The sequence below is a fragment of the Sander lucioperca genome, chromosome 22, assembly GCF_008315115.2.
Source record: "Sander lucioperca isolate FBNREF2018 chromosome 22, SLUC_FBN_1.2, whole genome shotgun sequence".
NCBI lineage: Eukaryota > Metazoa > Chordata > Actinopteri > Perciformes > Percidae > Sander > Sander lucioperca.
In genome coordinates this window covers 21,328,635-21,351,475 of record NC_050194.1, presented here as the reverse complement: position 1 = coordinate 21,351,475, position 22,841 = coordinate 21,328,635, and the positions used below count along the sequence as shown (strand labels likewise).

Sequence of the window (22,841 nt, the reverse complement as noted above, 5' to 3'; positions counted from 1 at the left end):
TGATATATGGATTTAAAGCTGCATTCATTGTTTTTTTTTACCACTTGCTGGCAGCAGAACAAGCTGAAAACCAAACAGTTGCTTATATTCACACACACACACACACACACACACACACACACACACACTAGAGTTTAGATTCTCGACCCAAGCCTGAGCCCGACCCGAGCCCGACCGGACCTCGGGTCGGGCTCGGGCCGTTATTTTCCACCACATCCTCGGGCCGGGCCGGGCCCGGGCCAGACCGCGCCTGGGCCGGACCCTTCTTTTTTTTTTTACGTTTCTTCATTCGGATCCACTTGCGATCCGTTCCATTCTAAACAAACAGCGCAGTTTACATGCTTCCTCCTTGTTGTATTATTCTAAACAGATTTCTGCAGTTCAAACAACTCTGAATTGTAGTTGAGAACGTCAGTTATAACGGCCCACGTATTAAAAAATTGTCGGGTTTAAATCGGGCTCGGGCTCATAATTACAGTTAATGTGTCGGGCCGGGCCGGGCTCGGACACAACGTGCTCGGGCTCGGGCAGGTTCGGGCTTGATTTTTTGGGCCGATCTAAGCTCTAACACACACACACACACACACACACACACACACACACACACACACACACACACAGCAACATTAGTCTGGCTTCTGGCCACGGGACAGATAGCTCTGTTTTGGTCTCTGCCAACACCTGATGACTGCTAAATGCTCCATTATGTTTGTTATGTAGCATCTTACCTTGTCTGTCTGCAGTTTTGTGATAGGCAGGTAGTGTACAGTGGGTTCATCAGAGTTTTTGTGCTTGCTGTGAGTGAGAACGGAGTTGATGAGAGCAGTGACAAAGTTGCGGGCCATAAAACTAAAACAATGAGCTGAAAGATGCTAAAAAGCTCCATAGACCTGAGAGAAACTGCTGAGTTGGGTGATAATTCTCTGTACTTATCACTACGAGCAACACCTTTCACATTACACATAGTAGTGTGATCAATGAAAATAGAGTTCAGTGCAGCTTTAAAGGAAACACTTTCATGAAACCAAATCGTCGTGTTTGTTGTGATTGATTTTGGAGCTAGTGGCTATTTATTTCAGGCCTATAGAACTTATTTCATTGCAAAAACAAACACAACATTTTTGTCTTCCTTGATATTAGAAAACGAGTCCAAGCTCAGACACCAGCAGATATGATGTACTGTATATGAGAGAGGAAAACTAAAAGCCATTCTGGTCTCGTCAATATTACGCTTTCAAGTAGATTCCCTCCTTAAAGGCAATAACACTTTGTGCAAGCAAGGTACCAGCGTGGGAGGGAGGTTCAATGGGGACGAACAACACATTTTCATTCCTGACTTAAACATAACTCTCTCCCAAAACCCTTGTTTCCTTGTCTAAACCTCTCCAGTCTTCCATTTGAACGTGATCCAAACCACTGGCAGAGACTCCTCCAACACCTAATGATGGGAGTGTGTACGGAACTGGCTGGAATTCCAGCTGCAGTCAAAGAGTGCACTTTCTAATTAAAAAGACTCAGCTGCTCCAATGATACCCATTCATGAAGAAGTTTGCCCTCAGTTGAACCCCCGGCATTTTCTCCCTCCGTTATTGCTGCTAAACACACTGCTAGTTTGTACAAAATGTCCAAAAATGCGATCCTGTTGCCATTATTTGAGGCTACTAAAAATCCTCCTGCTTTGTTCTCAAGGCTAAGAGGTGTAACCTTGGTTTTTTTTTCTTCCTTTTTGAGCATGAAAAGCTGCCAGTAAACACTTTGTTTATGGAAAACCTCTTGGAAGAATCCAGCAATGTGAACCACTTCATGTCAGGAAATGTTGCAAAAACTGAACTGCTGGAAAAAAAAAAAAGGAAAGTATGGAAAGTATATTCGCCAGACTGTATTATCTACCTCTAAGCAACAAAAAAAAGGTTGTTAATAAGTATATTAATGTCGAGATGATAAAAGCATCACTGTCTGTTTCAACTCAAAAGAAAGACACGCCCCATGGGAAAAACAAATCATTGTGTTCTCATACATCTGCTGCTGGAAAGCAGTGATGCTCTGGGTGAAATTAGAAACACTTGTCACGATGGAATAAAATCCTTCATGTGTCTAACTGATATTCCTCGCCTAGCAGCAAGAGGTCAAAATACATCTTAACAAAAATATGAGTGATTGTCTGTGGTTTCCTTTTGCATTCCCAGAGGGGTTGTGTACAGGCCAGTAAAGGTCCTGAGGGCAACATTTCCCACACGGCATGTTGTTGGTGTGTCGCAGGAGAGAGTGCATGCACACCGTGCGTTCACCTTGACGATCTGGACATGGACAAATCAAATGTGGTTGGTTAAATGGCCATGGCAGATTCAGAATTGCATCAGCAAATTTGATTTTGTAGAAGAAAATCTGTGCTACCAGCCACACAGGCAATTTGATTTGGCATATTTTAGGAGATTCGCAACTGTTTTTATGCTTTAATGACGCTGGCATGCTTTTGGGAAGGATTGAGGTGTAGCATTGTGTGCTGTACATTTTAGACTGCGAAAGCAGGGCCATGGTCATATCTTTGACTAGAGAGAAGCCTGCAAAGATTAAGACAAATGTTCAACATTATTCTCTCTCAAATCCTAGTGATACCAAATTTACCACAGAAACAACATCACATGCAGATAAAGGAATGCAAAAGAGGAATCCATCATAATTCACAGCACCATTTTTGTTCATTAAAGATGGGAGCAGCAAGCAAGGGTGAGCGCAGGTGTTTTCAACCTGCTGGCAGTTCTCTGAAAATAATTTTGACGTCCAGTACTAAGAGTAACAAACGCCTCAGACTATCAAACACGCTTGTATTGTGCAAAAAGGCACACACACACACACACACACACACACACACACACACACACACACACACACACACACACACACACACACACACATTTTAACCATTTATTTATGTCCACATGAAGAAAAATGGTATAGGGACACAACTATTACAGATGCAGTACAATACATACGCGCACACATACACACACACACACACTCACACACACACACACGCACACACACACACACACACACACACACACACACACACACACACACACACACACTGAAAAGATGGCTTCTCAACCTGGCTACCACATCTAGCGCACAGCTGTTTTTCATTGAGAGGTTAAAACATGTTTTCCATTTTAGTTTAAATCAAATTAGTCCTACAGTATTTATAGACCCTTCAAAGTATGCTCACACCTGAATCTGGACAACAGATTTTTTTTTAAACTACAACACACAGCTGCATACATATGCTGCAGATTTCTATCCTGCACAGGGTCCTCATTGAAGGTGCACACGCTGTCTTTCTGAGGCATTTACATGGACACACAAACAGGCATGTACACACAATGGAGCATATAATATGATGTGTTGTCTACATTGTCCAATGTTCTGCCTTGTTGACATAGTGAACTTTGGAAAAGCAGAAAACGTTCTTCTTGTCTCCCCATCTGGAATTGTAGACATCCTTTCCTTTCCTCACATACTGCACAACTTCGAGACTGCATCTATTTCTATATATAAGTGTTGTTTTTTGTGGGAATGCTGACGGTTAAACTTATATTTGCGGCGTAGGAGGCCGTCACAACAACTCTCAAGTCCTATAAAGTATCCCAGGATTCCTGAGTATGGAATGTCCATCTATTTCTCTTGTCTTCTCCCGCCTCAAGTAACAGTCCTGTGAATGCGAGATAATGACTATTCCACCTGGCACAAGTGTTTTAAAAAAGAAACAGAATCAAGTTAGGGAAGAAAAAAATAAATCAGTGCGATTCGTTTTGCCGAGGCTGATATTGCATATACACGTATTAAGCAATTTCATATGGATTCCTCTCGAGTTTTGAATGGACGTCTCTGACTGGTCAGGTGGGGGAGATTTGGCAAGGAATGAGAAAAACAAGATGACAGAGTGTGTATTTTCTGTTGAAAGCCGCAAGCGTTTGATTGACACCGTAACATGCAACACACCGTCAGTGTTTTTCTCCCGCTTCACAAAAAGACCTGTTTAATATTCTTAAGTAGCCAAGTAAATATTTGACATAAGGAAGCACTTGATTCAGGCAGGACAATTTAAGTCGGACACCGGATGGGAAGGGGACATGAAAGAGGCCCTTCTTGAATCCAACTGGCCCCGGGGGTCAAGTTTCAAACAACCGGTCCCGTCATCCTACAAACCCACACACTCTTCTAGTGTATGTGCACGCATTAGATGCACAAACATGCACATTCACACAAAACACACTGAAAAGCATGTGTAAAATGTTTAGTGTGGAGACACATGCACCTCATAACGTCAGGCAATTGGTAGTTTACTGTAAAAACTCTGGAATTCAGCCTAATGAAAGCTTTAATGCTCTGTAAAGGAGGTGACATGAACACAGAGGTCTTTTGAAAGATGAAGAGCTTCAGAGATATTGACCACTGCACAGCTTCTGCATCACAATCTAACACCTGATAGCATATAAAGAGTTACACACAGTAGGATACCTGTGGATGGAAACTTTTCCAAAAGCTGATTTAAGCTGCTGTTAGTGTCAGGATCTTGTTGGTCATTGATTTGAATATTTTAATACAATATGTCTCTTTTTGGTATGTTTTCAGGACAGTTGAGCAGAGATGGTACACTGCTGGAAAATGGAATCACTGATGCTGGTTAACCAGAAAAGAAAAGCAAATGTTCAAAATCCTGCACATCCTGAGCTTATGTGAGTTTGTTTACTGGAAATTGCTTCCCATGGGGATGCTGCTAAGAGCCGTTGGGACTCAAGCATACGGAACACTGAGCTTGAAGCTTCACTGAGCTGCAGACACAGAAACCATCGCTGGGTCTTCATGAATTCAGTCCTCAGTAAAGTTCAACCTGTAGTTGTTACTAAGTTTGATCTACTGCAACAAAATCAGCTTTATTTTATGAAATTTACAACTGATTGATTCCATAAATGTGTTGCTGTTGGTCATATTTTTCAGTTCACCAGTATGACATCACTGTCTGATTAGAAAATGGACTATTGTCTCTTTTATTGCCCACAAGGGCTGGTGTAAAGGCGCCTGGTATAAATGGTATTCTACACTATTGACTCTGGTATGCAGGCTGCGGTGCTGCTCCGCCATTTATTACACCAGGAGAAGAAATATTAGCAGGAGCGAGAGCATTACATGGAAGTTGATTTCAACCACCTGTATTCCAAATTGCTGTGCAAGTTCTCTCGCGGCGCATACTGCAGAGATAATTCCCTCTATGCAAATGTTTTTGGTTGAAAAGGAAATATTGATCATAGATCAGAGAAATGTGGCACCAGGCAGGATATACAGAGGAGTGGCGAGGAGGCTGAGGGCATGGTTTAAATGAGAAAAGCAAAATGAATTATGCAAGGCTCTCACACATCCACCTTTTCCTCATTATGTGGCGCCATCTGAGTGGTAATTAAATTCATGCACTGATAGGATTCCCTCGTTTTCTGCCAACGTGCTTTCCTTGTGCACTTTGTCATTCTGGCACTTTCCAAAAAAGGGAGGGGGGCTCAGCGGCAGAGGGCTGCTGAGAGAACCTTACCACTTTCTTGGTCATATTCTTACTTCATTATTCATTTTTTCTATACTTTCAAAATGTAATTGCTTAAATACTATGATAGGTCCTGCTTCTCATTGCAATCAGGACTGTAATCTCCTGGAATATTCAAACTCGGACTTACTTTTTTTGTAACACAGGTGAATTGGGTTAACAGAATATTTGCATAAGAGCTCATTCCAATTCATTTAATCAGTTGTTAGTTATAATTTAGTTACAAAATGGTTATAATTTACATAATGTTATCATCATTTTATATTGGATTATGATTACTGTAATGGGGAGTGTAATCGTATCCCATCTCCCTGTGCTACATCTCCATTTGGGGGGTTGGGTGGTTGGGGAAATGATGAGCAGACCACCACCACAGTACAGGCGGCCCAGACTGTCATGGTAATGTGTGGAACAGCTATGTCCCCATAGATAAGAGCGGCATCCAGGAATGTTCCATATTTTACTACCTTTCAAGACCCTTTAGACCACAGCTGCCAAGACACTGTCATACAAGCAGCCATGCACACTGACCTGCAGTCAGGAAGGTCCTCCTCTGGCCTTAAAGCTATCACACGGTTGGTAAAACTAACTGGTTTCCACAGAGAATAGAACATTTTCTCAGAGAATAAGGGATGGTTCATAGTCATTATAGAATGTGTGTGACGGGGATATAAAAAGGTTGAATATACTGTAGGTTCCAGCCAATTTATAAGGCAGAGAGACTGTTATAATGTCACTTTACGATCTAAAGTGAAAAGAAGATTCTGATGGCGGATACAAAGACAAGAATCAAGTGTACAGCTCACTCAAAATGATCTTACCCGGAACATTTCAGCTGGATTCTACTTAATACCTAAAATATTTTAAGATTTTAATAATAATAAGTTTAATTCTTGTTTTGTTGAATGCAACTGTGGAGCAGGATTAGGTTATGGTTTATGATTAGGTCAATTGGAAATTATTTCCCACTCTTACCAATACATGTCAGACCGACTAGGGACAAGTCTTCAATAGAAATGACATTTTATGGGATTGTATGTTTTTGTATCCGTAGATTCACCATCTGCATTTTCGCTTTGCCAGAGGGGCTCAAAATGGACAAGCACACATTTTTGTTTTCCTTGTTTCCTCCATAAATGCTTCAGTTGCCGTTAAATTTACAGCAATAAATGTTCAATTTGTATTGTTCATTGGAAGAATTTTAGTTGAAAAAACGTAAGTATTGTTGACTTAGGGTGCTCATGTTTTTCTACCATTCATTCATAGACTTACAACTTCAGGGACCATGCTGCAAATCTGCATCTGTTGGTAAAAAAAATGCCTCAAAACCCAACATTATTTCAGCATGGAGGAAGAGACCATTTTGCAAATTGACTCCTTCAGGACACTGTGGTCTTGCAACATCCTCGCCTCCCCCATGTACTCCTCTGTTGGGAGATACACACAAAGCAGGAAACCGATCCTGCGAAGACGGCCATGGATTTATGATGCAAAGGCAAGTGCGACTGAACAAGGCCTATTCCCATCTGGGCTAGGAGCCACTGCCGTACTTGATGATTTATGACGAGGATGACACAGCTGATTACTCTCGGTTACTGAAGAGAATTGGACACGGACCCGCTTCAGGGAAGTTTAGTGTGTGTATTTGTGTTTATGATAATGGAAAATGGTAACCCAGTTTAGTTTGACTTGTTCTTCGTCAAACCTCCATGACCTCCATCACAGAAGTTGCCCATGGACAAACTTAACAGGAAACCTGACTTGTGGCAAATCAATGATTGAACGAAGGGACAGAAATAATGAATAAATAAATAACACACCCAGACTGATGGAAAAAACACACTGAGTGTTGCACATGCCGTCTTTGGATGTGAAGAAATGTGGAGACTTTGCTGTGACCCCATAAACCGCATGTGCTGTGGACTTTTTCTTATTCCTCTTGACAAATTTGTGGGCTCTGCGTTACGCTGGGGCCAAATCCTGAACTTTGAGAGTTCAGCCAAACCAAATAATGGCTGCACAATGGCTGAGGAGTTGTTATGACTCCTCTGACCCTGTCTGGAGCATGCTTCTGGTCCCAGGCACACTGCAGAGTGTCACCTTGTTTCGATGCCACATGAAATGGCTTTCCGCCCACTTGCCAGGCATTGCCACCAAACCAAGATACAGTAATAAAGTGAACGAAATGCTCTTGTTCTCACCCGCTCAATAAATCAGTGTGAGGTCAAGTTCAAGTGAAAACAGCAAATGCTGTAAGAAACAAAGTGAAGCCAGATGTTTGTCTATTTTCCTTGAACTAACATTTAACGGATGTAATTAGATTCAATCTAGTTTAGCATGTACTGTGTGCTAGTGTGAGCATCAATATTAAAAAAGCACCCCGTGTTCCTCAAATGTATCATAAACTGGGGTGATATTTTTTCTTAGTTTAATGTTAGGGAGGAAGTGATCGAAGCATGTCAGCAAAGACAAAGGACAGATGCATACATTGCTTGACATCAACTTGGAATAAGTGTGGTTTTCTCACAAACCACTTGCCGCTCCCAAAGCCTACTTTTAGGCCTTTGGGAGGCATAGAGTCCATTCCATGGGTCTCATTCCTTTTAGCTGTTTGGATGAGACTTTGGGTGAAAGGGGTTGCTCTGTGTGATTGATGAGCCATGGCCAATTAGAGGCTTAGCCTTGGAGGCCCACAAAAACACCCATGATCTCAGACATAAACATTGGCGGCCATAGGGTCTGATAATACCTGTTGTCCATGGAAAGAGCGCAGGAGTCCAGCCGGCAGCTGGGGAGGACAACAGTTCTCCTCTGGAGGTTTTGGATGCTTGGCCAACTTAAAATATCTTTAAAAAGAAGTCGGGTAGGGTTTTAAAAGAGAGCAAGAGTCTGTCCCACAGGCAAATTCCATGGGTGATGTCAGTATTCCAGCATGGTGCCATTCCAGTGGGGGTCGGGTGGTGGGTGGCTGCTCCATCTTAAACCCTGTGGTTGACGAGCAACAGGGCGCCAGCCAGGGGCTCATTAGACAAACTATGACAACAAGATGTTGCCCTTGAAAATCAATTATAAGCAGGAGAGCGTCTGTGCATCTGTTTCTGCTTGGAGTTATGCAGCGCTGTCTGCCTCTTTCTGTTTTTTTAGAAGCTCTGACTCCACAGCCATTCAGATGGTCATCCTGTGGGATTAGTGATGGCACTAAAGCCTCTGGGACAGTGCTTGTAAATCAGAGCAGATGAATTGGGGCGATGACAGGTCTGGGAGGCCTCTGTTATTTGACTACGCCATTTATTGGGGCTTCCTGGGAGAGGGGGGGGGGGTCTCATTATAGTGCGTCCCCCAGTGTGAGACATGTAAAACTAGCTTAAAAAATGATTTGGACATTTTGTGAGGGCCATATGTGGGCAGCAGGCTAACTAACAAGGCCTTTTTTTATTAATGTCTATTAATGACCCTTCAGCACTTTGCTTACACAACCTGGGGCCCATGCTACCTTCAATTGATTCAACATGTCACCTTTTCACCACTAAGTGCCAAGGAGCTGTGTTTTAAATAGAGCACTGAGTAAATTCCTGGACCCTTGAAATTGTTGAGACCCGGTTTCCTCTCGCCACACCGACTTCACAGTAAACCAGCCATCCAGCAAAAGATCTTAACACTGTGCTAGCCCATCAATCTTACTGACATCTGCTTTCCACTTTAAAATTATTTATCTTTGCTCCCCTCGAAAGTAAAATAAGTTATTTGTAAATAATGTAGCTAAGATAACAAAGGATTTTAAGCAATCATTAGTTATTTTGTGAAGAAAAAAAAAGAGACCCACATCTATGTATAACTACAGTCTTCATTTTTTAGTCTGAACATATTAGAAGTCACCTATTTATTTCCCTCTAAGTCATATTTTACTGTCTGACATCAGCCTGCTTTTACTCTGATAAACTATATGTCATCACCCACACACAACACACGCCTTGACTTCTTTTGTGTCTTAGTTTCTCTCTGGAGAGGATGTTTACAGCCTTTTCCTTTTTTTCAAGATGCAGTGAAAGCAGCATGATAAAAAGGCCCTCACACTGAGACCACCACCAGAGGTAGAATAACTGTAAGGATCCTTTAAAAGACCCCTTTGGGTTGAACAGACCTCACAAACTCCTCCTATTGTTACTAAGCCATTCCACTCCATGTTGTCCATCTGTTATTCGGGTCCTGTCTTTAGGTCCACCTTATGGACAGAAGGCCTTCAAAGCATGTTTGGCTTTGTCTGTACTCACTGGAGTGCGTCGTGCAATTGTCTTAACAAGTAGAGCTTTCTGACTTTAGGAAAACAACTCAACAAATCCTCGGTAAAAAGGTGTCAGTGTGTCTTATGGTACTTTACCACAAATCCTCAATAACAAATTGAATTTTCACCTTGAAATGAATGAACACACAAATGAAACACCAAATTATACGGTCGAAATGCATTTGCCCCAGCTGCCAGACTAATGGTCAGGCAGAGGGATAAAGAGGGCTGATTCCTTGGAATTGATTCCCCTGAGCTAGGCCCACTCACACTCATTGGCAGGGGCTAAACTATTCCTTGATGCAATAAACAAATGTTATTCCATTTCAATCCAGAGCAGGAGGGGCGGCTGCGTATTCACAGTTGAGCCTGTTTGTTAATGAGAGGCCCTGACATTCTGTTAAGGATGTCAGTCATCTGTAGTGGTAGTCTACAGATTGCTATACAAAAGATTATGGTTTGACGCAGTGCCCTACACAGCCATAAACTTGGCAGGTTCTATCCTACTCTCAGAGACAGTATTTCTGCAGCCTTGGAGAAGCAAAATGAAAAGAAAAACATGGAACATTGAAATTGTACAACAGTACCCTGGAAATAAATAATACGGTGCAAAACCAAGCAATAAACCCTATTTTCAGCACTCACATTAAAACCAAACCTAAAGAGGTTGAACGGGTCAGTGCGGAATTAAATCTTGCAGAACAGCACACAATGGTTATCTCCTGTAATAAAGGAGGGGCTGTTGTGCTGGATCTTGGATGGCCTTGTGTGTATTGTTGGCATTCACTATCCCCTGCATCTTGATGGTGCATGAAGATTACACCATGTAATCTTAGCAGGGAAGGAGGAGCTGGCAGTAGAATGGAATGAATGAGATGAATCAGGAGAATTGGATGCTCAGCTTGGATTGGACTGGGATTTGATTCCATAGACAAGAAGTGTGCTTGTAAAGGATATTTGCACCATGACCATTCATAAAACAAATGTCAATGCCATATTATTTTGTGTACATATATTAAATACTGAATAATGAGTCCCACTTGTAGCCTAGAAATCTAGACGCACCCTAGCGGCAGCAAATTTTAGTAATTTTAGTAAGTAGTTTGCAGCCAGGGTCAACATCTTGATGTGGGTCTGGCTTGTCAGGCTATCCCACTTGTACCGTACATGTCAATTGCAAAATGAGATTACCTTAAATTAAACTAGCAAATAAACAACAAGGAATATGTTTTTTTTTTATGATTAATAAATTAACCAGCATACAAAACACACAATTTACAAAATGAACACATCCCCTCCCCCCGAACACCACCATTCACCATCACCACTTAAATCACAAACTAAGACAAGCTAACATATAACAACCATTAGTATTCAATACATTACAATAAAATAATAACAAAATAAACAGCTGTAAACCGATAAACATATGTATATGTGACAAAACAATAAGCACATTGTATATCTCTCCACAGTACATGGCGTCTTAGCAGCCCTCCAGAAAGTTCAGGTACTTTCCCCATTTTCTAGTGTAGACATATAATCTGGCAAACCGTTTATATGACATTTTTTTCAAATGCTGCCACCCTAGCCATCTACCAAGCCCACTCTTGGATTGAATGCACCCCTTCATTCCTCCGTCCTCTTAGAAGAATCTGTCTATCATTAAACTAGTCCAAGCTTCTTATGTGCTTATCCATCCTGCTTAGGAGTAGGGCTGGGTATCGCTCAAAACATTTTGTTTTTGTTTGTTTTTTATCAGTGTTTTAAGCCCCCAATGTCTCCTTTCAGGCAGCGCTGCCTGGAAGGCACTAGGATTAGGCAATGGTTAGGGTTAGGGTTAGGGTATGGGTAAGGGTTAAGGTTAGGGTTAGGTGCCTTGAAGTCAACGGTCGCAGCGCTGCCTTGAAGTCTATTAGGCAATGGTTATGGTTAGGGTTAGGTGCCTTGAAGTCAACGGTTGCAGCGCTGCCTGGAAGGAGACGTTGGGGGCTTAAAACACCATTGAGCCATATCAACACCGTGACTTCGACACCGGTTCAGAAAACAATACCTTTTTCAATACCAATTTTACAAAACAACATTACACATTACGGCACAAATCTTTTTATTTTTTAGCTCCTACTACATTAGCCCTGTCTCTATGCGTAACATAGAGTTAACGTGTAACGTTTGACTGCCAATCACATGCATTATTAGATCTTGGTAGAAGCATGCTGCATGCTTATTGGCTCACTGACGCTGGTGAGATTTACTCCTTAGTTATTGAAATTGGGTATTGAATGACGAGGCATTTTTCGATACTCGATACTTTAGAGGCAATTCGGTCGGTGCCTAAAAAGTATTGATTTTGGCACCCAGCCCTTAGGAGTGACCCATCTCCCAGAACAAATAGTCTTAGGCCAAATGGAAGCTGGGTCTCTGCAATCTGACATTATCATGCATATGCCAAAATTCTTGGACCTTAACACAGGACCACAGGACAAGAAGTAATTGTCAGATGTTTTTTTCTTTATATAGAATATGACCTCTACTTTTAGAGCAGTATGATAATTGTCCCCCTGCATCTGTAAAATGTTATTGTTCGTGGGAAATGAAACACTGTGCCGAAACAGACAATCATACTGTTTCATTATCTTTGTTTGAATAAAGCCAGGCTGCAAAGTGAAAGCAGTGGAGATGGCATTAATCAGAAGGTTTCCATCTTGTTGGCCGTGGCAGCCAGGGCCAATGAGATGATCACACACATAAATAACAGGCCAAACAGCGGGGCTAGTCAGAGGACATACAAGGACAGGAGGCAAACGGCCAGACATTGAATTAGATGGCAATTTAAATTAATCCCATCTTTAAATCAGATGTATTGGTCAGTGACAGAGGTTTTCTAGTAACCTGACTTCTGAAAAAATAAAACACAAAGTAAAAGTAAACACATTTTGTGACACTTTACTTAAATTTAGCTGAATTAATGGAAGTTCTTCATTAAAGGAGTCTTGCTGGGAATACATTTGCTGCCTCTTGAAACTATAGCACCCAATCATTACGATAACATACTGCTACAGACACAATTGTTTGCAATTGGAAGAAACATGGTTTTCTCCACTGTTTAAGTGGGTCATATTGTCTGAAATGAGGACCAACATCACAAGAAATGAATGTACTTTTTATGAAATCAAATGTCAACTGTCAGTGAAAGAGAGCATAGGCACTTTTTCACACAGCAAACGTCAAATATTTACCAAGTGTGATTGTTTAGTCTGTCATCTTCTCTAACTTATAAGACAGTTAGACAAGATGCATCAGAGTCTGGGTGGCTTATTGCCGCCTTTGCTTAAATTCCTGGGGGAAACCCAGGAAAGGCCAAGGAAATGAAATGAAGTGGTTAAACAAGGATACAAATAAATTTCATAGATCATTTTACACCAAATATTTTTGCGATGTCAAAGCACAGGTGCCAATAATAAGATTAACAATTGCTGTATTCTATTAAGCAGTAGAAGTTGCAGTGTTTTTACCTGATGGTTGTTTTATTTTCTTATCCTGTTGTTTTAATTAGATTACATTTGATTTAATTTTCCTTATTTGTATTATTTTATCATAAATGTCATCATTATCTGCTTTTATGTTAATAACTTTTCTTGCATTTTATGCATGAATGGTGCTAGGCTAAATTTTATTATTATTATTAATATAATTATTATTATGAATTGTATATTATTACCACAGAGACTGGTAATTAATTGATCAATTCATATATTATACATTTTTTTTGGCATTTCTGCGTTTTTTTGGTGTTGTTTTTTAGATTAGTGTCGGCAGCAGAGATCAGAGCCAGAGCCACAGACTGACGTATTGTGTCCCGGAAGTGTTTCTCTTTACCCAACGAGGTCATAATGGCGGCTCGCTGCATGTGAAGGGGTCGAAACGGGAGCCGGCTTTATGAGACGGGAACATGTATAAAACGCCATGTAGCAGACTGGCAGGTAACGCAAGAGGAGATGTAATATTTCGTTTGACATGCCGATGCGTTTTAAAGTCATTTTTAATGTGCGACTGCTGAGAACAGCCTTTGAAGCTAAGGCGGATGCTAGCAGGCTAGTTAGCATGTAGCTATCCGGATAGCGCCTAAGATGTTTGGCAGGAAGCTAGCTGTGACCTTAAATAGAAGTCAACCGCATCTGCATCTGCAGAGACCAAACTTAGCTAATGACTGACTGGTTTTTATAACGACAGCATTTGAGTTATTTTATTGTAACTGTGTGTCATAACAACGTGAAAAGGTAGCGTACTGATCAATGTTGATGTTGGATTTAAAAACGGTCAGTTTACGTGGCAAATCTGTATAAGAACACTGTCAACAACACATTCATGCAGGGTAACGTTAGCCCATGTTATTATATCAGAACTAAACCCAACTTACTCTAAATATAGCTATGTAAGGAAATGGAATGAGTAACGTTAGAGATGTATTATCTACACTAATGATACACTGAAAATACTCCAGTAAAGTCCTGCATTCAAAACCTTACTTACCAAAAGTATGTAAGTATTATCAGCTACATGTAGGCCTACTTAAAGTATAAAAAGTATAAATAGTCACTGGGCAGTAAAATGTTCCCTGTCAGTGTTTTCCTTTTATATCTGATATTTCTGGATTAATATGACTGCTGCACTAATGTGTATGTTGCATTTTACTGCTGTATATGTTTAAGGTTGTGCTACTTTTAACTCCTTTATATACTGTTGTTGAGTAGTTTAATCTACAGCGATGCATGATATTCTATAAGATAATCATATGTTTGTGGCGGTGTTGTCCTGTGAGAAACACGTATCTCTAAAAAGTCAACTTTTCATGGTGTCAGAAAAACAGCCCTGTTTTCAGCTTGGTTATTATGCATTTTTCAGCTGATCCAAGAGGCTTTTTAAAGACTTTATTGAGATTTATGGAGATACATAGTTTCACTTGACAGGAATGGTATGACCAATTTAAATCTGAAAAGTAGCTGAAGCTGTCAGACAAATGTAGTGGAGTAAAAAGTACAATATTTCCCTCTAGTATACTAGATAAGTATAAGTATACTGTTGAATAAAATGGAAACACTCAAGTACAGTATGCACAACATATTGTTTGTGTTACATGCTGTTTTTGTATTTTGTTTTATTATATTTCATCAAAGTTTTTGTCTTTGTATGTCCATGTTCTATGATTTGGTCATTATGTGTTATTTGTATATTGTTTTGGCACAAACATAAATAAACCCATCCAACGATATTTATTTGAATGACTAAAAAAACTTTACATTTCTTCTAGGTTTGGTTGGTGTAAACGTGAAACAGATCTTAGTTCAAAATGTTCCGCAGTGTAACCAGACTGCTCGCAGCCTTATTCAGCTGCACAGAAGAGATCCATCTAACTGGCTGACGTACCAGCACCTTAACTTCCTGAAACGCCAGGTATCTTTCACTGGGCTCAATATCTCATTGCTTTGTTTTCATTTAGCTTCCTTTGCACTTTTAAAAATGTTGTGTTGCTTGTTATCAAAGCATTTTCTTTACCACACCTGAAAGTGAACTTATTTTTGTTTGTAGTACATGTCTGCATTCCGTTTTATTGTCATATAGGTAGATTATCCTATAAATATCTTGTCTGCATTCAGTTTTATTGTCATATACAGTCATGTGAAAAAATTAGGACACCCATGCTAAAGTTGACTGAAAAAAAAAAAATCATCTAGGTATGGTGAAGGGTATGTGATGATGTGGGGCTATTTTAATTCCAAAGGTCAAGGGAACTTTATCAGGATGCATAGTATCCTGGATCCATGAAATAACTGGCCTTTAAAAATAAAAATCTGCCTGTCTCTATGGGAATTTAACATAGGGGTGTACTTACTTATGCCCCCTGTATTTTAAGGAAGAACATTTATTTATTTACGATACATTATTCATTCACAAAGAAAATTGGTGTCCTTAAAGGTTGGATTTTTCCTCATTTTTTTAATTAAGGCATTAAGATCAATTTCCAAAAGATGATTTTTTTTATTCCTATTTTTAGTCAACTTTAGCATGGGTGTCCTAATTTTTTCACATGACTGTAAGTAGATTATCCTATAAATATCTTGTGTACCTGGTTTCCTTTCAGTATGTAGCAAAGAACAACAGTGAGCTTCACCAACGTGCCATCGCGAAACCGGCTCCTGCCCTGACCATTGTGGACGAGAGAGACGACAGCATTGAAAGACAGGTGCAGAGAATCCCAACTATCGATCCTGTGGTCACAGATACTGTTTCACAGCCAGAGGATGTCACGAGTAAAGCACAGCCTGGAATATCAACCTTGAAGCCTAACACAGAAGACGCGGCAGTACAGAAAGATGCTATGTCCAGTACGGTTGTGACCTCAGTCGAGACTCCCCATGTCCATGTGGAGACAGATGAGGCAAGGGAGGCACGTCTAGACAGACAATGGAAGGAGATGAAGGTCGATGTGGCTGACTTGCCAGATATTTACGCCAAGCTTGCCAAAATCAAACTGACAGGTATAGTACAGAACACATCTTTTCTCTCATATAGTATGAACTATTCACATATAGAGGTTGATACATGCAAAGTATTACGTGAAATACAGGCAGAATGTGATATATCTCAGAAACTAAGCCAGAACTTTGTAAATAAGCCAGATGGAGGAAGCAAATGCAGAGATGTTTATAACTGTATATACAAACTTGCCTGCTTATTTACCATATGCAAATTAGAACTGTGCAACCAGTAAATAAATTGATAGAAATGCAAAGCATAGTTTCCGAGAACCATCATGTTGTTCATTCATTGTGGGAGTCTACGGCACTACTGCTGGGTTGCTAGGCATCAGTGTGCCTTTGTTGTCTTAAAGTGCCCATATTATGAAAAAATCACTTTTTTTGGGATTTTGGGTGTTATGTTGTGTCTCTGGTACTTCCACACGCATACAAACTTTGAAATAAAACCATCCATGCTGTTTTGAGTGAGATACAGTTTCTGAATGTGTCCTGCCTTCAGTCTCCGGGCGAGCTGGTCAAAATCTGCACAGCTTTCTACGTCACTAGCTGAGACGAGGGGCCTAGGGGGCTAACCGTTAGCATGCTAGCTCATTCTCAATGGCAAAACACTGCTACAACACACACAAATTCACCCTAATCTACAAAATAAATTGTATAGAACTACTTACATGTCCCTGTTCTGCAGGTATTCCACGCAAAGTTGGAAGTGCGCCCTAGTTTAGAAGAAGTCTTCCAGCTAATCCTGCCTTGTACAGGCCGAAGTTGGAGCTAGCTCATGTAATCCTTAGTTAGCTACTGCGCATGTGCAACTGACAACAGAGATGTTACAGAAGTTAAGAGGTCTCACTCTGTAGCTAAAACAGAAACCTGACAGCGTGTGAAAGGAGGAGCTGCAGCAATGTGCAGTAGAACAAAAATATGGTGTTTTTTGAAAATTAAACCATGTAAACCTATTCTGGTACAACCTCAAAATACAATTATGAACCTGAAAATGAGCATAATATGGCCACTTTAAGCGTGTTTTACAGTAACCGCAGCCCAGCTGGCGCACGCATATGTGACGTCATGAAATCGGCGTAACTATTTATACCCGCACTGAAAAAAAAGCCCGGATTTATAGCGTGCGAGCCGAGGTCGCGCACCACTCTTTTTGGCGCCAGGTTGGGAACGTATAATTCACCTCTTAGGCTTTGGGCATTGTCACAGGAGACAAGACCTGAAGCATAATCCGCTTCTCCGCTGTTGATCTGTATGCTGCTCACTATGTTCCACACAACCTTTTTTTGCAATAAATTGCAAAATATGAATACTTCCGGTGAACGTTCAGAGCTACAGGGAACCTGTAGTGTGACACATAAGTATTGGGTTTAGCTATGTTTGTGGAGAAACTGGTGTTGGGAACATACAGATCAATAAGTAAATTGTGTGGTCAGTTTAGTCATTTATTGAATTGAGTTTGTGCTGTTGTGTGGAGTTGTACTCACTTCACCACTCCATATCACTGATTGGTTGACGACTCCTTCCTGTTTACATTGAAGCAGGCTTCTACTAGCCTGGAAATCCAGACCCAAATCCGAAAGATTAAGGGTCTGGCATTGAGTAATGAAAATGGCCCAACTCGAGGAGCGGCACCAAGCATGCATTTGAAAATCTCACTGCACGCAATTGGATAACACTATGACCAATCACAACAATACACGGGGTGACGTATCCAGCGCCCCATACGCTTAGCTAACTGGTAGATTAAACTGTCGTCATCTGTTTAGCTCGCCTCTGGCCTCCGCCTATATCAGATACACCGATGTGATTGGTGCAGCTCGGCTACAAGGGCATAGTTAATGAGCATCATTACTCAATGCCAGAGTGACTCGCTGAGCAAATTCAAATTGCGCTCTCGTGAGAACTCTGGATTTCCAGACTAGGCTTCTACAGTGTACTTTGCCTGTTACTTTAAGAAGTAATAATTAAAGAAGGACACTTTTAAACTCCTGTTTTAATTTGTTTCATTATTCTTGCTTGGTGATTCCAGCACTGGTGGTTACAAGTGCAGCAGCCGGCTATGCAATGGCTCCAGTGCCCTTTGACCCCCTCATCTTCTTCGTGTCTTCTCTGGGAACAGGCCTCGCCTCTTGCACTGCCAATTCAATCAACCAGGTCAGTAATCCGCAGCAAGAGGTCAAACAAGGCCACGCATATCTATTTCAGTATGTAAGAGTGTGGGTTTTATTTTGGCTCTTTGCGCACCACATGTGGACCTAATCACAGCACAAACCTTCTGAATGTAAAACTCATTAATGTGTGATTAATATCATGCACCTTTCACTGTTCGTGGCCTTTAATCGAAACCTCTTCGGCACATTGTCATGAAGAAGCTTCACAAAGAAAGGAGTTACTGCAGGATTATACGGGTGTATCTAATAAACTGGTAACTCTGTAAAATGAATGATTTGACTCGAGTTAATCTACTAAAACAAAACTACTCATACTTCAAAGATCCCATGAAGCAAAAATACTAAACACATGGCTTGTGTAATTGTTTCAAGAATTGGAGTAAATAGGACAGATGTTTCTGGTCTTAAATCTGTTTATTTTTTAAGTACCAATTTCCTTTTTGGAAAGAAAGTGCTGAGAGATCAGAGCTGGCAGGATATATGTTGGTCTTATAATGCGTAATACATTTTATATTGACATGTTATACAAACAAGAATGTGCTTGTTGACAGACACCCACGTTTTTCCTCATAGTGATGCCTGTGTTCACGAAAATGCTGAAGGAGCCAGCACATCCCCTCTTTGACCCACTCTACATTCCTCTTTTGCTACGTATCTCAAAAATGCATTGAGCTGACTTTAATGCTATTATTATTTCGCTCCTCAATTTTTTTTTTCAAAGCTATAAACGAAGGTGAACTAGTGTGCCTGGGCATTTAGAATGCCTAGACAAGTATGGCCTCCCTCTGCTGTCTAGGGTTGACGTTGTACATAGGAATTTGCTCCGTGACTCAAGAATATTAGTATAATGGGTGACCTCTGCCTCAGCCCTAGATTGAACTCTGCTTAGTAGTGTCTTTGGCCTGTAATTTGGCAAAGACCTTGATTACACTGCAGGTTCCTGCCCTTAGGGCCAACCTCCTGTCCACCTCCTTCCCTTCAACAGCAACGTTCCTCCTGCTGTCTTCATTGTTTTACAACAATAATGAAGTGCCCCACCAAGTCAAACAAACTTGGTTTATACTGACACTGATTATCGTCGACCTGCATTCTGTAATATAGCCCCGCACCTCCCCCCCCCCCTCCCGTGCATCACCTTAGGGAGTTGCATCTATAGATATGGATGTTTAGTTTTTGTGGTCAGGTCTGAATGGCCCCAACTCTTCTGTGCGCCTCTACCTCACACTGAGCATTTGTGTAAATATCCTTCAGGTATTTGAAAACTGTCCCCCTCTCCTCGTGCTGCTGAGAGTAGCCCAGACTCGAGCTCCAAGACGTTCAGAGCGTTGAGTGATGTAAGAGGCCGGTGCCACTGCCCGTACCCTGGGTGTCCCTTTATCTGTGGGCCCACCCTCACATCAGTCCTGTCAGTCTTCATTTTCTCCACTAACTCAGCCTGAGGTTAGGATACGACATAGCTTCATATTTCATTGAAACAATGTTATTTGCCTTTTAGTGCCCCTCTCTCTCGGCCTCCTCCAGTCAGGTCTAGTTTCAAACCTACAGTGACAGTAAAGCATGGGCAAAGGTGAATTTCAGAGCAGATGTAGCTCAAATTGTAGTTGCAAATTAGATAAGTGTGTGTTAAAACCTGCAGGAAATACTTAGTCAGGGCGTCTATCAATTTGAGAAATTTAGGACAAGTAGAAATCTTTTCCAGGTCTCTTGTTAAGCCACATTCTTTTTGAAAAGCATTCCCATTCTTTAAAAAACTTAAATAATATAAAAATATAAAAAATATGACAAAATTAAGCAGGCCAAAAGTGTTTCCAACTTCTTGCTGTGTCACTTTTCAGTTTCTATTCTAAAATAATATACATTTTTGCTGTCATAGTATTTTAAATGTCTTTATGCATTAAACCAGACTAGACTATTCATAAAACGTTAGTGTGAAGTCATAAAAAGTAAAAAGTTTAGATATTTGATTGTATAAATTGACCCTCCGGATACAAATGATAGGAAGGAAGCTATATGACAAGGTTGCCGTTGCCTAAAGATATTTCTGAGTAAATTTTGCCTCATACAAAAAAAGGGCTCTATGATAGAATGTGTGGCATTCTGTGAGTGCTTCACATGGTTTCTGTAAATAAATATACAGTGAATTGTAAAGAGATCCTGGTGGAATATTACTTCAGCATTTCTCTCTGTTTGCACAAATGGCCGTGTGTGTGTCTTAGCCTGAAACTCATCAGTGCTTACCCTGTTAGAGGCCAAGAACTCCTTTTTGTGGCTAGTAGCTGGTATGTGAGCCCAAGCCTTCGCCCTAGTCAGATTAAATCTGCTCCCTTATTCCCTGTTCTCTGTGTGGACATTTTTCGTGTCATCATAGTCTTAATTGGCAAGAATTGGAGATGGGATTATTGTTTCAGACAAAGTAGACACCTGTCTTGTATTGAGGCTGACTTTGAACTAGGTTATCGGACAGTCGTGCAAGGGCACATTTTTCATTTAAAATGTGGTTGAAAGGATAAACATCAGTACGAAAGTAAACTTATTTGTAGTTGCTTGTGTCTTGTCTCCCTCTGCTTGTCTGGTATGAAAAGTATGTGCCTTTCTACATACGATGTAACGTTAGTTGTTGGTGTTGCTTTGTTTTGAGAAGAATGTCATTTTTCTCTGTAATTATACACACAGAGGCACAGGGGATGTCATGTGTGACACATAATTGCCGCTGTGGTGCTACTCTGCACTTCTTTGCAATAGGCTAACACTTTGTCGGCTCTTTTTGTCAAAGACACACCCTCGCCTGTGTGTAATTGATCTCAACACTTTGGTCATCCTAAGAAAAACATCCTACCTTCAGATGCTGCCAGGTTTTTTTTTTGTAATTTATTTGTACTCTCTTTCATCTTAAAAAAAAAAACAATGCTTCACCATTAGCGTGGTTAGTTGCAATCAAAGGTGGAGGTCTTTTTATATGGAAAATCAAACAAAAGCTTGACAAAGAAATCAGAGCAGAGACAGACCCTTGTGAAGATCTTTTCCTATGGATTCTGCTGCTCTGTCCTAATCCCTTAATGCTCGACATCTAAAGAGGCAGAGGAGTGTGCAAGAATGTGACCACACAACTGTTGAATTACCTTGAGGTAAAGGAGGAAAATGCCTTAAGGGAAAGAAAAATGCTTTGGCTCTTGGAAGTGGAAGTCGGACCTTCAGTGGAGCTGTCAAAAGCCAAGGCTGCTCTTTGTCCCATTGGGAAGTGCCCGTAGGGCAAACAGAAATGTTGTGGTTTCCTTTTAAAATGTTACTCTATTTAGGAAACTAACAGAAGGGTGTAAGCACTTGGAGTCACGTAACAATGGCATTTCACCGTCTAGAGTTTCTCACCACAGTCAAAAGACTTAATGCTGTCATGTCTGTCTTACAATCAGAAAAGACAGTCCGCTCCAACAGCAAAGGGATGCAATTATTTGAGCTTCCAGTTCAAGTAGCTCTCATGGGTTAGCAATTATGAACTTTTCTTAGCGTGTTGTGTTTTGCTTACAGCTCCGTCTTGCTGCTTAGACTGCCATCAAAGCCTGTGTGGCGCTGAAAAGCGTAATACTCTGTAGAGAACCTACTCTGAGAGAAATAGCCCAGCTGGCTCGAAGTCGCAGCAGAATTTTACATAGTTCCTTCTGGATAGAATCCCGGCCAACATTGGTAGAAAAACTGCTGGTTGGTGTGGTCTTCAGAACCCGTGGGCCCCACACCAGGCACAACCTCCACAGGTGTTCCAGCCGTCATCACCTTCCAGTCTGGCCACTACTTCTGCTAATTGGATAATTGGGTCAGACGAGAGTTTCAGGCTGGAGCCTAAAAGACCCCAGGGAAGTCTGAGGTCCCCAGCAGTGTAAACAAGACCTGATATGGCCTTTTACTGTCAAATAAGTACCGCTCGACTATTTTGACAGGGGCTATAGTGTAAGTCACACCATGTCAGCTCGCATGTTTGTTTTGATGAAAATTCACGCTGGCTTGTTTTTGGCTGCCTGGTGTCATTTCTGCTTTCGTGACCATGACAGTGAGTTTTCTTTTGTGCCTGTGGTGAGCTGTCTGAGGCTGGCACGCATAAGCGAGCCCCCACAAGCCCCCAGCCCTTCCACTTCAAGCTACGCCCTTCTCTCTTGTCCTGTGCAGGCATGCATTATTTACCCTCCTGCATGCCTCCTTCTGCGTGCGTCTTGGTCAGGCCCTTAGAGTGTATAGGTACATGACTGAACGTGAAGATAAGTTAT

At 41.1% G+C, this 22,841-nt stretch overlaps 1 protein-coding gene across 1 annotated transcript in view; it reads left to right on the top strand.

Moving 5' to 3' along the window:
* Positions 1 to 13,707: 13,707 nt before the first annotated feature.
* Positions 13,708 to 22,841, top strand: part of LOC116061056 (protoheme IX farnesyltransferase, mitochondrial) — a 36,749-nt gene continuing 27,615 nt past the window's right edge. The window contains exons 1-4 of the mRNA XM_031314936.2: positions 13,708 to 13,858; positions 15,187 to 15,329; positions 16,018 to 16,414; positions 18,444 to 18,568. Of these exons, the coding sequence (XP_031170796.1) occupies positions 13,828 to 13,858; positions 15,187 to 15,329; positions 16,018 to 16,414; positions 18,444 to 18,568 (696 nt within the window). The 5' untranslated portion in view covers positions 13,708 to 13,827. The remainder of the gene's footprint in view (positions 13,859 to 15,186; positions 15,330 to 16,017; positions 16,415 to 18,443; positions 18,569 to 22,841) is intronic.